The sequence below is a fragment of the Diabrotica undecimpunctata genome, chromosome 3 (assembly GCF_040954645.1).
Source record: "Diabrotica undecimpunctata isolate CICGRU chromosome 3, icDiaUnde3, whole genome shotgun sequence".
Classification (NCBI taxonomy): Eukaryota; Metazoa; Arthropoda; class Insecta; order Coleoptera; family Chrysomelidae; genus Diabrotica; species Diabrotica undecimpunctata.
The window spans coordinates 159,000,551-159,015,022 of NC_092805.1; the positions used below are offsets into that span (position 1 = coordinate 159,000,551).

At 34.1% G+C, this 14,472-nt stretch overlaps 1 protein-coding gene across 1 annotated transcript in view; it reads right to left on the reverse strand.

The window, feature by feature from the left end:
- LOC140436264 (leukocyte surface antigen CD53-like) overlaps positions 1–14,184 on the reverse strand; it is a 41,771-nt gene extending 27,587 nt beyond the window's left edge. Inside the window, exon 1 of the mRNA XM_072524965.1 lies at positions 13,780–14,184. Within this exon, the coding sequence (XP_072381066.1) occupies positions 13,780–13,848 (69 nt within the window). The 5' untranslated portion in view covers positions 13,849–14,184. The remainder of the gene's footprint in view (positions 1–13,779) is intronic.
- Between the last annotated feature and the right edge of the window lie 288 nt (positions 14,185–14,472).

Genomic DNA, 14,472 nt, shown 5'->3' on the forward strand with positions numbered 1-14,472 from the left:
CACCTATGAGTGGAATATCAGAAACCACAACCAGAGGCCGTCCAAATTTTACACCAAATTACCGAGCACAGCCAAAATTCACCGTAGAAGAACTTTACAATATACAATGCCACGGAGATGAGCAAGAAGAGAATGCCAACTACAATGATTACTACGAACCTGAATACGACAATTTTCTACAAGATACATACGAAAATCAACCAACCGAATACGAAGAAAACGTAAATTTTCGAGAGGACCCACCAGAAGCAATCGGAACGTAATTGAACTTCATTCATTTCCCGACAAGAAGGAGCTACCCTACATCGAAATTTCTAAGCCTTCTTTACGACTTTTAATCGATACAGGATCCACAAAGTCATTTCTTAATCCAGAAATAGCCTCTTCATATTTTCCAAGTCACATAAAACATGAACCCTTTGTCGTCACATCAATTTTTCAAAACTATTCCCAAAAATATTGTGCCGAAATTCCTTCATTTTCAGAATTTAATTCTGACAGCAAAATGAAATTTTACCTCTTTAAGTTTCACAAAACTTTCGATGGTCTTATTGGCCTCGACAATCTAAAACTCCTCGAAGCCCAATTAAATTTCCCTAAATCGCTTCTAGTTACAAAAGATTCTACAATCCCCATTAAATATTACGAAACAAATAAAACACAATTTTATTCCATTCATTTGGAAGCAAATTCTATTAGCCAAGTGAAAATTCCTGTCAAAGAAGAAAAAGGAACCATCATTATTCCTACCCAAAAAGTACAAGGCGTTGTAGTACGAGAAGCCCTTACTAACGCCGAGAACCACCTTGCCTGGACCGAAATTGCCAACTTCACGTCAGACCCCATTCATCTTTCTCTTATGGAACCACTCGAAAGCAATAAAATAGAAATCCAAGATTTCCATATATATTCCATGGAAACAACCTCCGGACCAGACTACAGACAAGATATCGACGACTTAATTAAAACCGAACATCTTAACGAAGAAGAAGAGGAACAAGTTCGCCACCTATGCCGAAAATTCTCCGATATATTTCACCAACCAGACACTCCTCTCAGCTTTACTAACGAAGTTAAACACCACATCAGAACCAAGGATGAGGAGCCTGTATATACGAAATCATACCGGTATCCGTATGTACACAAGGAAGAAGTAAAGAAACAAATCTCTTCAATGTTAGAGCAAGGGATCATTCGACCAAGTCAATCGCCATGGTCCTCGCCCATTTGGGTCGTGGCAAAGAAACCCGATTCATCCGGTAAAATAAAGTGGAGGATAGTAGTAGATTATAGAAAGGTCAACGAGAAAACAATTGACGACCGATACAGAATCCCTCACATTAGCGATATTTTGGACAAATTGGGAAGATGTCAATATTTTACGACCCTCGACTTAGCAAGCGGATTTCACCAAATCGAGATGGCTGAAGAAGACATTCCCAAAACAGCATTTAATGTGGAAAATGGACACTATGAATATTTAAGAATGCCTTTTGGACTTAAGAACGCTCCGTCCACGTTCCAACGTATGATGGACAACGTATTGAAGGGACTTCAAGGAGAAATATGCCTCGTCTATATGGACGACGTAATAGTATATTCAACATCACTACAGGAACACATAGTAAATCTCACAAAAGTATTTCAACGACTAAGAGAAGCCCGACTAAAAATCCAAGTCGACAAATGCGAATTCTTAAAAAAACAAGTTAATTTTCTAGGACACGTAGTCACACAAGAAGGCATAAAACCGAATCCAGCGAAAATTGAAGCAATAGAAAAATATCCAAGACCGAAAACAGCGAAAGAAATAAGAGGATTTCTTGGACTACTGGGATATTACAGGAAGTTTATTCGAGACTTCGCAAAAATCACAAAACCTCTAACAAGATACTTAAAGAAGGATGCAAAGATCGAACATACACCCGAATTCGTAGAATGCTTTGAAACGTGCAGAAAATTATTAATGAATGAGCCATTATTGCAATATCCAGATTTTTCCAAACCGTTTAACCTCACAACAGATGCCAGTAACTTCGCTATCGGTGCAGTACTTTCCCAAGGACCAGTTGGCAGTGATAAACCAATTGCCTTTGCTTCCAGGACACTAAATGAAACCGAAACCAAGTACTCCACAATAGAAAAGGAAATGTTAGCAATGGTGTGGGCAACTAAGTATTTTCGACCTTACCTATTTGGAAGAAAATTTAAAATACTTTCAGACCACCGTCCTTTGCAATATCTATTCTCCCTAAAGGAACCCAACTCCAAACTAGTACGTTGGAGATTAAAATTAGAAGAATTTGACTACGAAGTAATTTACAAAAAAGGCAAAGCTAATACGAATGCGGACGCACTGTCTCGAATCGAAATACACACAAAGGAAACTAAGGACATCGATTCACAAATTAAGGAAGTCTTTGTAGACATGGAAGGAAGTAGACATGGAAGACGATGGATGGTCAACGACTAATAATCCAGATGCAGATCGAATAATCGACGAGATTGTAGAAGAAAAAGCAACAGAATTAATTCCAGAAAACATCCCAGAAGATACTGTTGAAAACGAAGATCAAAACATCCCAGAAGGCACTGTCGAAAACGAAGATCAAAACATGGACGAAGACGGAAATGAAACAATACATACAGCAGTAGAAAATCCAATTCTTGGTATACCTATTTCAGAAAAACCACTTAACTTCTACAATAACCAAATTATAGTCAAAATCGTCAACTACAATCCACGACCTCCAGCAATTATACAAACCTTTCCGAATAAAAGACGTTATCATATCCAGCTGTCGAAAGATCAGTTAAAAGCTGATACCATAAAAAATTTTAAGGAACACCTCAACCCGAAAAAGAAGTATGCAATTTTATTTGAAACAGAAGAAGAAATTTTTGCAGAAATTTGCGAAATTATCAGGAAAACTTTTAAACACAACGCATATGACTTAGTAAAGTGCAATCTTTTATTGAAGATGTTAACCTAGACGAACAACAAAAAGAGATTATAAAAAACTATCATGAAGGAAAAACGAACCATAGAGGAATAGCTGAAACAGAAAGTCAAATAAGAAAACGATATTACTGGCCTAATATGAAGAAGGACATAGAAGATATCATAAACTTTTGCGATATATGTCAAGAAAATAAATACGACAGACTTCCTCCCAAACCAAAATTTATGGTTACACCAACTCCCACTAAACCACTGGAAATAGTGCACATTGATTTATTCCAGGCTGATGGACAGAAGTTTCTAACCTTAATAGACGCATTTTCGAAGTATGGGCAAGCCTACCCAATAAATGGAGGAAATGCAATCAATGTACTCAACGCCCTATTGATTTTTATAACACATCATGGACTCCCAACAATGATAGTAGCCGATAATGGTACGGAATTTAAAAATGGAGTAATACAAGAATTTGTAGACTCTCATAAAATCTCAATCCACTATACAACACCAGAGAATCCGCAATCCAACGGGATGATTGAGAGATTTCATTCTACGTTAATCGAACATCTTCGAATCCTAAGGAACACCAAAGCAAAGCTCTCGATAAAAGAACAAATGCTATACGCTATAATTGGGTATAATAATTCCATACATTCAGCAACGAAGTTAAGACCCATCGACATATTAAACGGACATATCGACGCAAAAGATCCCTTTGACGTTGACATACAGAAAGTAATACTGAACAATTATATCCAAAATCATAGAGAGATAACAAAGGAATTATACAAGGAAGTAAACCAGCAAATACAAGAGAATAAAAATAAAGTCATTGAAAATAGAAATAAATCGAGACAAGATCCTATTACGTATAAACCAAGCACAAAAATCTATACACGAAAAACAGTTACCAGAAATAAATTACTTCCGCGATATTCCGCAAAACATATAAAAAGAAATAACGAAGTGACTGTAAAAACATCAAAAACTACAGTTCACAAGAAAAACATAAAACATCAACCTAAATCAAAAACTAATTCTAAACCGTCCGCACAGGATCACCCTGACGATGAGAAAAGAAGAGAAGATCAAGGACCTGAAAGACAACCCAGGATTAATTCCCCTCAACCTGGGACAAGCAAAGATTCATACTAGTACACACGATTTCATATACTTTTTCAAACTACTACCAATAAAAGAAGAATTTGACAGAATTGAAACCAGTACGACGCAAAGACCACAGCAGTTCAAAATGGACTTAGCCATTACCTTTTTCGTGTATTATATTTATCCTTCATTTTCTTGTCTTATCTTATTAATCTTAACTTATCCGTCCAAACTTATCTCATCAATCTTCCGCCCAGATACAAATTCAAAACCCCAATCCAGAGTTACATAAATTCAAGGACAACCATCCCAGAGCAACCGCTAATGCTTCCCAAAATAAGGACCATAGATATTCAAACAGCGATTAAATTCAAATCATTAAGGATTTGAATCATCAATTCTCTAAGGAAGATGAACATCTAGAGACAATTAATCCGAAATTATGGAACCATAGCCATAACCATTTTTGGATGACTCCTTTATATATCTTTATTACAATAATCTGCCTCTATATATGTTACAGGTATAAAACAAATAACAAAAAAACCCAACTCTAGCGACGAAACTCCAGAAGAAGCCAACTCAACAGTTCTGTTCGTCCCTCACAAAACTTCTTCAGGGGATGGAGTAGTTACAGTACAATGACCGCTACCATCCAGTAAGTTCCACCACGTGGATTCCAACACGGGGCTACCGCTTGAACATTCTGGACTAAATTGCGACGTATTGAACAGCAAGATCAGCAATTAATAAATTATAAAAACACCATGTTAAAATCAATTTTTTTCAGTCTGATTTAAATTATTATTGTTGTTACTAAAATCTTTGTCAGTCGAAATAAAAGTTTTAATTGTGAAGTTCAGTTTTTAAAAAAGTATTTTTTCCAAGAACATTCATAATTCGCGTTAGAGCATGTCGAGTGGTATTTAACCAATGACTCGAGTAATATTGGCCTCCAATGCCTCAATCGTAGCCGATTCATTCATGCAGACCAGAAGGAAAAAGTCTAGAGGTGTGATGTCACAGGATCTAGGCGGCCAATTCACTGGCCGAAGCGTGAAATAAATTCTTTACCGAATCGTTCTTGCAGTAAAGCAATGCTTTCACGGGCTATATGGCAAGTGGCGTCATCTTGTTGAAATCAAATGTAGTCGAGACCACGAGCTTCGATTTCAGGCACCAAATAGTGAGTTATCAGTCTCCATTCACAGTAACATTCTGGTCGGCCTCTGTTTTAAAGAAATATGGACCGACGATTCCGCCGTCTCATAAACCTTTGCATATACCTATAATTTTACATATGGTATTAGCTGGTCAAGCTATTTCCTAACCTAGCAATTTGGAAAACCACTGTTGCTTCAGCTGCCAATTCTTCTTCGGATACGGATCTTTAAACTTAAAAGCAAAGATCGCAGCAATATCGTTAAACTTATTATTATTGACGCCGGCGAGACATGGAAATTAATTCGACATGTAAAGCTATAACATATGGAAAAAGAAAAAAACAAATTTTTAAACTAATGTCCGAAAATTGAATGTAGTGAAGGAAGAGAAATAGAAATATATTTCTGCTGTACAATACAGTTCTTTTGGATAGAACGCGTTGAAGACATTTATGATACAAAGAAGACGTAGAAATCTCTTAAAGGTTAACAGCCAAAACGATAACGACTCATAGGAGGACTGCAACAGAGGACGCTGAACAATCTGAAAAAGATCCAGTTAGATTCTCGAATGGAAGTTTATAGCTGATCAAATGTCTGACAAAGATGCTCACAATGTCTCCTGTAAATATCTCATTACTTAGGTCATGTAATGAGAGTTAAATTTTTAATTGAAAAAAAAAATTTACGTTTCGATTTCCACTTCTCGTCGTTGAAGAGGTTATGTCATTTCACAGAAGTTGATCCACTAGCCTGCGGTGTTATTTTTAACAGTTATGCTTTGTTTAAAAAGATATGAAGGTGGATTTTTGCCCTATGAAACTTCAAATTTTGATTGTTCTAAGTGTTCTGCATTATTAATATGTGCTATAAACGTTTGTGTGTGAGAGAGTATGTATTGGTATTGGTATGTAATCCGCTATTGTAGGTATATTCTTATTGTTGACTTCTTTATAGACACCCGGAATAGATAATCTAACAGCTGAACTATATAAAGAAGCTGGCCATGATACGGTAATAGCATTACAGCAGCTTATAAAAGAAATATGGATACAGAAGTTCCTCCCCAATGATTGGAATATTGGAATACTTTGCACCATACACAAAAAAGGAGATATCTTTGAATGCTTTAACCACAGAGGAATTACGCTTTTAAATGTAGTATTTTCCACAGTACTGTCACCGTATGGTACCATATGCAGAACGGATAGTAGGAAAATACCAGGCTGGTTTCAGAGGTGGTAAATTGAGAATTCATCAAATTGCAACCCTGAAACAAATTTTTGAAAAAAACACTGGAATATGGCATTGATACTCATTACATCGTTATAGCCTACAAAACAGCCTACGACTCTGTGGATAGAAGAGAAATGTTCACAGCAATGAAAGAGCTAGGAATACCAAATTAGTTGGTAAATTTAACACAACTAACTCTTGAAAACGTTGAATGTAGAGTACGAATTCAGGGGGAACTGCCTGAACCTTTTAAAACAAATAACGGGCTACGCCAGGGAGACCCTCTCTCCTGTATACTGTTCAATCTGCCTCTGGAAAAAATAATACGTATGTCACAAATCACAACCACTGGTTCAATATATAATAAATCAGTGTAAATTCTGGCCTATGCTGATGATATCAATATTGTTGGAAGAACGGAAAACGCTGTAAGAGAGGCGAATGTGGCATTAAAAGAATCAGCTACAAAAATGGGTTTAATAATAAACACCAACAAAACGAAGTATATGAAAATAAGCACGCAACCACAAATCATACGACCACTTGTTATAGAAAACGACGTCATCGAAGCCGTGAACGAATTTGTATACCTGGGAGCGCTACTTAATACTGAAAATAATACTACAGCAGAGATAAACCGCAGAATTTGCACGGCCAACAGATGCTATTTTGGGCTTAATCTCCTCCTTAAATCGACAATTATATCAAGAAATACAAAAATAAAACTCTACAAAACAATAATACTTCCACCCAGTCCTCACATATGGTTAAGAGACCTGGATTCTAACAAAAAAATAATGAAAACATGTTAGGATGTTTCGAAAGAAAAGGGCAAATCTATGGAGCAGTGAATGGCAATGGAGTGTGGAGAAGACGATACAACTTAGAACTTTATAGAATGTACCAGGAATCTGATATCGTAGAATGATGATGATGATGACTTTTTTTCAGTATTGGTAATCAAAGTCTGCTACATTCTGCTGATGGGTTTGTTACACATTTTTCATTGAGTAGGATGAGGGCTTCTTCTTTTATTTTCTTTTGATTTTTGATATCTTTTCAGCCAAAGCATGGCTGTTGCCCATAACACCGCAGACTGGTGGATAAACATTTGTGAAATGACATAACCACGTCAACTACTTTGGCGGTTATAAACTCTTTGTAACAAAATTCTTATACAATATTTTTTAAAAACGATTTCCGGAGTAGAAAACGAAATGTCAAAATGATCATTACAACTTAATGTAAGTAATCGAGAATTATTTCACGTTGTGTTGCCAATTACAGCTTTATCTTAGGTGTTATCTAAGGTTTATCTTGAGTGTTACGACCTTTGAGAAGTTGAATTTTACACAAACGATTTTAATTAACGGTTTATCATTAAGTCTACATAATTAATATAATATGTTCCAAAGTATTGAGAAGAACTAGAAAAGTTTACGTTGTAAATGGGAAGACCTTGTCAAAATAATAAATTTCTATATAATACAAACAAAACAAAACCAAAGTTTCACTAAACCACAGTTTGTAATCAAAAATAAATCCAAGCATTCATTAATACTGTAAAATGGGGTTATAGCTACAGTCGGGGTTAATTGCAACAAAACATCATAAAAAGTTTACACGTCCGAATTTTTTCAGATATTTGAAATGTATATTTGAACTTTTACTCTGAAATTAAGGTAATTGTCTGTTTCATATGAGAAATTATGTTTTGTTATGTTGGCATCGCTGTTTGAGTTGTAATATAAAAAATAATAATTTATGTTAAGAAAGTATTGTTAGGTTATTTCAAGTTTTTACAAAATCTGGGGCGAATAGTAACAAATCTTTTCGGCTGATTTTCACTCCTTAGAATACATAATCAATAGCTGATCGTGTTTGCTAATCCAAATTAATTCAATTACTTTAAAAATTCTAACAGATTTTATTGATATGCTGGTCAAAACTGTCCGAAAATTAAGGAATAAAATGAATGGACCTGATTTTGTCCATAGATTTCTAGCACGACACAAGAGAGCGCTATTAACTCGTATCTGTCAAAATATAAAATGGTCTCTAGAGCAGGTACAACTGAAGAGACTATCAATGAATACTTTAAATATCTTCGTGGAGGCATTTCCCGTGACGTGCGATCGTAATTGAAAAGAAGCCGTTTTAAACATTTTAGATCGTTTGTAATGTAAGTTTAAATTCAGTGTTTTTTAGACATATTTCAAATGCCTCACATTTGTTGCCAGAATAAAAATTGAAATTTCATGTTATAGGTTTTGAAGATTTGGCTCTAACAATGGAAATTCAACTACAAACGATCAATGAAAGTGATAAATTTTATTGATCTCATGAGAATCATAAAAAATGGCAAAATCCGCGCAATGTTTATTTATTGAACATATTTATAGAAACTTTCTCTAGAAAAGCTGCACTTTTTGGCTTTAAAACGCATTTTGATTTTTGTCGATAGGACACTCTGTTCAAAAGATATCGAATTTTTACCGTCGTGTTGATACAAATTTTATGTAACTGACTTTCAATCGCTGGTCGCTTTAAGCGTTCTTTCTGAGAGAACGGTTCATTCTAAATAAAAAGTGCTAATAAACATTTTTGTTCAAAACTATCTCAGCTACGTTTTTTATTTAAAACATTTTTGCCTACGGCGTACAGATTCTTGGTAAATCAATTTTTTTCTCGCCCCCCCTTTCGAGGAGGGTTTTAGTAGAAAGCCAGAGATAGGTGTGGTAAACTCTTTTGCTTATTTTTTAAGGTCACAAAATTGACGCCGAAAATGAATGTAATGTAAGATGTACAAAGATTAATTAAAGAATTTGAAGATACGGCGCTCATATGCAACATGGAGATCTCAACAGAGAAAACTAAAACGATAGTGATATCAGTGGAACCGAGACTATGTAAACTAGTCGTAAATAACAAAATAATAGAACAAGTGATCGAAACTGAATACTTGGGAATAAAACTGTCAAGCTACGGAAAAGTGGAAGAAGAAGTACAAAAACAAGTGAACATGGCAAACAGAGCAGCAGGATGTCTCAACAACACAAACTGGAGAAACAAATACCTTACAACGGAAACGAAAACCAGGATATATAAATCAACAATAAGACCGATAATGACGTACACAGCGGAAACAAGAGCAGATACGGCGAAAACACAAAGACTACTGGAAACAACAGAAATGAAAGTCTTACGAAAAATAACAAACCAAATTCTAAGAGATATAGTAAGAAGTGAGGAAATACGAGCGAGATGTGGTATAGAGGAAATAAACGCGTGGACCAAAATTGACACATACGTTAAACGTTAAAATTCAGCTTGTACGTATGATTTTTCGAGGCCAAAACTCTGACCACTGGACTAACTGCTCGGAGGTATCCCGAAAGGATAATGAACTACACAAAAGCTTCCGTGTCGGTTAAGTTTACTGATGCTGGCAATAGAACCAGCCTTGCTCCATATGTGGTATATAAATCACAGCATATCTGACAGCTGGAAAGTTAAGCAGACACCAAACTCCACATATAACCGAACAAAGTCAAGATGGTTTGATTATTATTGCTTTTAAGATTAGGTTCAGACCATAGCAATACCTCATTTATCAAAACTCGATAGAGTAAAGATCTTGGTAGGCGGTAACTTAATTCATACATCTGTTGGTCATTAAAATTTATCAAGAACATAACATTAAATGTGTTTTTTGGGAAACAATTCTACACATCTTACACAACCTCTTTTAGCATTGCTTTTTTTTTCACTTGCACTTTCCACAACAGACTTGGAGGTCAATTTCTTTAAGATTGTGAAGAGCCCCAGGGAGAAGTGAAGCCTCTTTGCCAAAAGATCGATTGCTAACTCTTTTTAAAGAGCTATATGTGTCTCTTAATGTTGTGTTTGGTTTAAAAAAATGTGACATTATTTCACTTGATAAAAGTTCTACGCATGTTGCCTTCCTCCAAAGCTTCTAAACTTAACAATAAAATTGCCGTTGGAGCCTTAGATGTCAAATTCAAACAGTACATAGAGATAAAGAGACAATCTGACAAAACAAAGACAAGGCAAAAAAGAATCAAAGTTTCTAATGACTATCAGAGACTTCTAATGACAAAGATGAATGTACAGCAGGACCTAGTAACGAGAACAAAAGCTCAAAAAGGAGCACATTAAAAAGGAAAAGACCTGTTAAAGATCATAATGAATCAACTTCTAAAGAATCTGTTAAACTTCTTGATGAATAAACTAGACTAAAGAGTCTAATTATTCACTCTAAGACAGTGATGCCAAATGAATGGAGAGTGTTTCTAAACAGAACTCACTTACAATCAAAGCTTTGAAGGAAAATTATTTAACAAAGTTTGAATTAAATTATTTGTCATATAGAACAAAAAAGACTAAAGTGGTATGGACATGTAAGAAGAACTAGCGACAGCAGATGGATAAAGAAAATAACCGAATGGAGCCCCATAGGAAGGAGGAAAAGAGGACGACCCCGAAAATCCTGGAGGAACGAAGTAGACGACGCCATGAGTAAGAGAGGACTGAACGATGGAGAATGGAACAACAGAGAGAGATGGAAACGGTTGAGCGAGGGAAGGCAGTGAATACTGTAGAATCCCTAAATATATATATATATATATATATATATATATATATATATATATATATATGAATTAAGGACTTTTCAAAGTTATGGAAGGGATCAAAAATTCATTTCGATTATATTTTCTTAAGGTTATTGAATTTGATGAGGATTACGTACATTGGAAAGTTTTACAAAAGCCTCCCATGGCTTAAGATTTTCAAAAACAGACGAAGAAGCACTCTTTAAAGCTCCTGATGATGTGATTCGCATTCTTGGATAACCAAAATTGTGCACACCCACAAGATTTCAAGGACTAATTACTTTTGACGGAGATTTGGAAGGCTTATATATTAAGTTTATTAATTATCTTTACAGTTACCAGAAGTTAATAATTATATATCACTAAGGTTAAGTATTGATTTAACAATGTTATTTGTAACTTTCTTCAAATTTTAATTTGTTCGAATGAACATGACGTTTTTTTAATGTCAAATACATGCTCTGAACACATCTCATTAGATTGTTATTTACCCATTACATATATTTACATCTATAATACAGTGCTTTTCAGATAAAACTATAAACTTAAATAACTTTTGAACTTCTAATTTTTTGGAAAAACGCAAAAACCCGTCAATTAATATTTGAAGGGAGAGACATTATTTAAGGTTGCTGGGAAATGCACCCTCTCACTCCCCGTATCATCACTTTATTTTTTTTTAATACTTCCCTTTTTATTTTATATTTGGATTCTCCTTATTGTACTGATTTCAAAAATGTGTAATACCTTTGACTTGAAGTGATTAGTTTATGAGATAGACAATTTTTCTTTTAAAAAGATAGTACATATCTCTCTCACCATTATTGGCTGTAACAAAATATATAGTAGCATAATTTAAACTTTTTTAAATATTTATATTTAACCGTACTATTTGTAGTGTACCTTCAAAAACCCAGAAACAAAAAACTTCACTTTTTATTAAAGTTTTATCAAAGGTTTTCTATATTATTTGGACATTTATTTTAATCGGTTAATAGCGAATAAACGAATGACAATTTGTTATAACTTGTAACAGCCTCTTTTGATACGTGTGCAATTTAATCGCTGAAATGGTTTACACTTTGCAATAAAGAATCGAAATTGTAGGTTTATACTACAAAAATAATAATTGTGCAAGAGCTGCTGCTAGAATTTTTGTGATTGAACTGATGCAGAAATTTAGAGCAAAAGGGTCAGTTTGCAATAAAAAACGTAACCGACAGGGACTTGAAAATAAAGAAGCAATCCAAGTAGCTGTTTTAGGGCAAGTTAACTTAGAGGCTGAGCAATCACAGCCACTGTCAACAATAAGCAGAGCAATCGGTGTTTCATCTTCTACAGCCTTCGTCCTCCATAAATTAAAGTTTCATCCATATAAAATTAAATTAGTCCAAGAGCTAAATGAAGAAGATTTTGATCGCCGTCTCGAATTTTACGAATTAATGACACAATGCATCATTAACAATCCACAATTGTTAAACAATATTTGCTTCTCGGATGAATGCTCATTCCCATTAAATGGTTTGGTAAACAGACATAATTGCCGATACTGGGCTGAGAGTGATCCACTTATTGTACGTAAATTTCACACAGCATCCTCAAAGGTTAAATATATGATGTGGTATGCTAGGTGATCACATTATAGGGCCTTTCTTTATTACTGGAAACTTAAATGGTATCTTGAATTACTTAGGCAAGTGGTTGATCGTATTAGAACAATAGTAGAAAATGATGACAACCTTTCCGAAGATTTGGTTGTATTTCAACATGACGGAGCTCCTTCACACTTTGCTTTATCTGTACGACAATTTTTAAAGGAAACGTATCCCGGTCGTTGGATAGGTAGAAGAGGACAGATGATGGATTGGGCACCTAGGTCACCGGATTTAACACACATAAGAAGAAGGAAGAATTTCAAAATAGATTGTAGTATTGTTTGGAAGTGAATGGCAGTCATTTTGAACAGTTATTGTAAAAATTTTTGGTAGCAAAATGTTCATTCTAAATGTTTGTAATAAAATTGTTAAAAAATAATTTTTCTTTCAATCCAGTTTTCTTGCTTTTGTATTTATTTTTCTCATAAACTAACCACTTCAAGAATCGTGTGTTATATATTTCTAAATTCAGTACAAAGAGGAGAATCCCAATATCAAATAAAAAAGGGGAAGTAATTCAAAAAAATAAAGAAATTATACCTAAATATGATATAATGCCTCTCCTTTCAAATATTAATTGACTTGTTTTTGAGTTTTTCCTAACAATTAGAAGTTCAAAAGTTATTTAAAGTGGATAGTTTTATCTAAAAAGCACTGTATATTTACATGTGTTGTCATTCACCCTTGTAATGAATAGCAATAGACATATTTATTTATTGTTTCGTAATATGAATAAGTTAATTTTGTTTTCCAATAGATTAGCTTGTAATTCAGTATACCATAAAAAAATTTGAGCACTTAACAATATACCTATTTCTGGGTTATTGCTATACAGCTCATTTTACATTTTACGATACTATTGCATTTTATGATTGTAAATCCTTGGCTGAAAACGCAAAAGATTTTTAAACATGTTACGAATAATAAAGCAAAACGAACGCTTGATTTAAATCTGTGTGATCTATAAATAGACAATCAATATTCTTAATTATTAGGAACTTAATTTCATGTCACATACTCACAGCTAAAATAAAATTGGTCCAAAACACTAAACACTTCAAAATATCTTCATCGCATCCCATCTTATTCATACTGTCACAATAACATGATTTTCATTCATTGTTTGCAAATTATTTCGACGTTTATAGTATCAATTATTTAGCGTTATTTAGTTTCCATTTCGGCGAAAAAAAAAAGATTAAATAGATATGGTGCATGCTCGATCGAAAACACGCTACAGATGTTAAATAAAAATGTAAATTTAGAAACAAACTAATTTGAACTACATGTAATTGGTCTGTAGATTTTACAGTGTTTAATAATATCACAATCGTACAAACTTATATTTGTGCAACCAAGTTAAACTGTCTCGAACTGATAGTAAAGGATAACTATGACGATAAAAAATTGTGTTCCGCCAGTGAGCAGTAACGATTTTGAATTTATTTGCGTTTTGCGTTAGTGGTTATTATGCTCTTGACTTTGGTTTCAATGACACGCAGATACTTCCAATAATTTTATTTTGATTTAGGTTGGCAGTCATATTATTCTAATTTTTATGACAACGGTCCAATTTTATTCAAGTGAATTAAGCATTACTAACGATTTTAGAAATAGTTTCAAGGGTACCTATAAAATGACTTTTTAATATTGTTTTAATAATTGCAATTTTTTTTATCATCGTCCTGGCTTGTATTATATTATTTTTGCTGGTT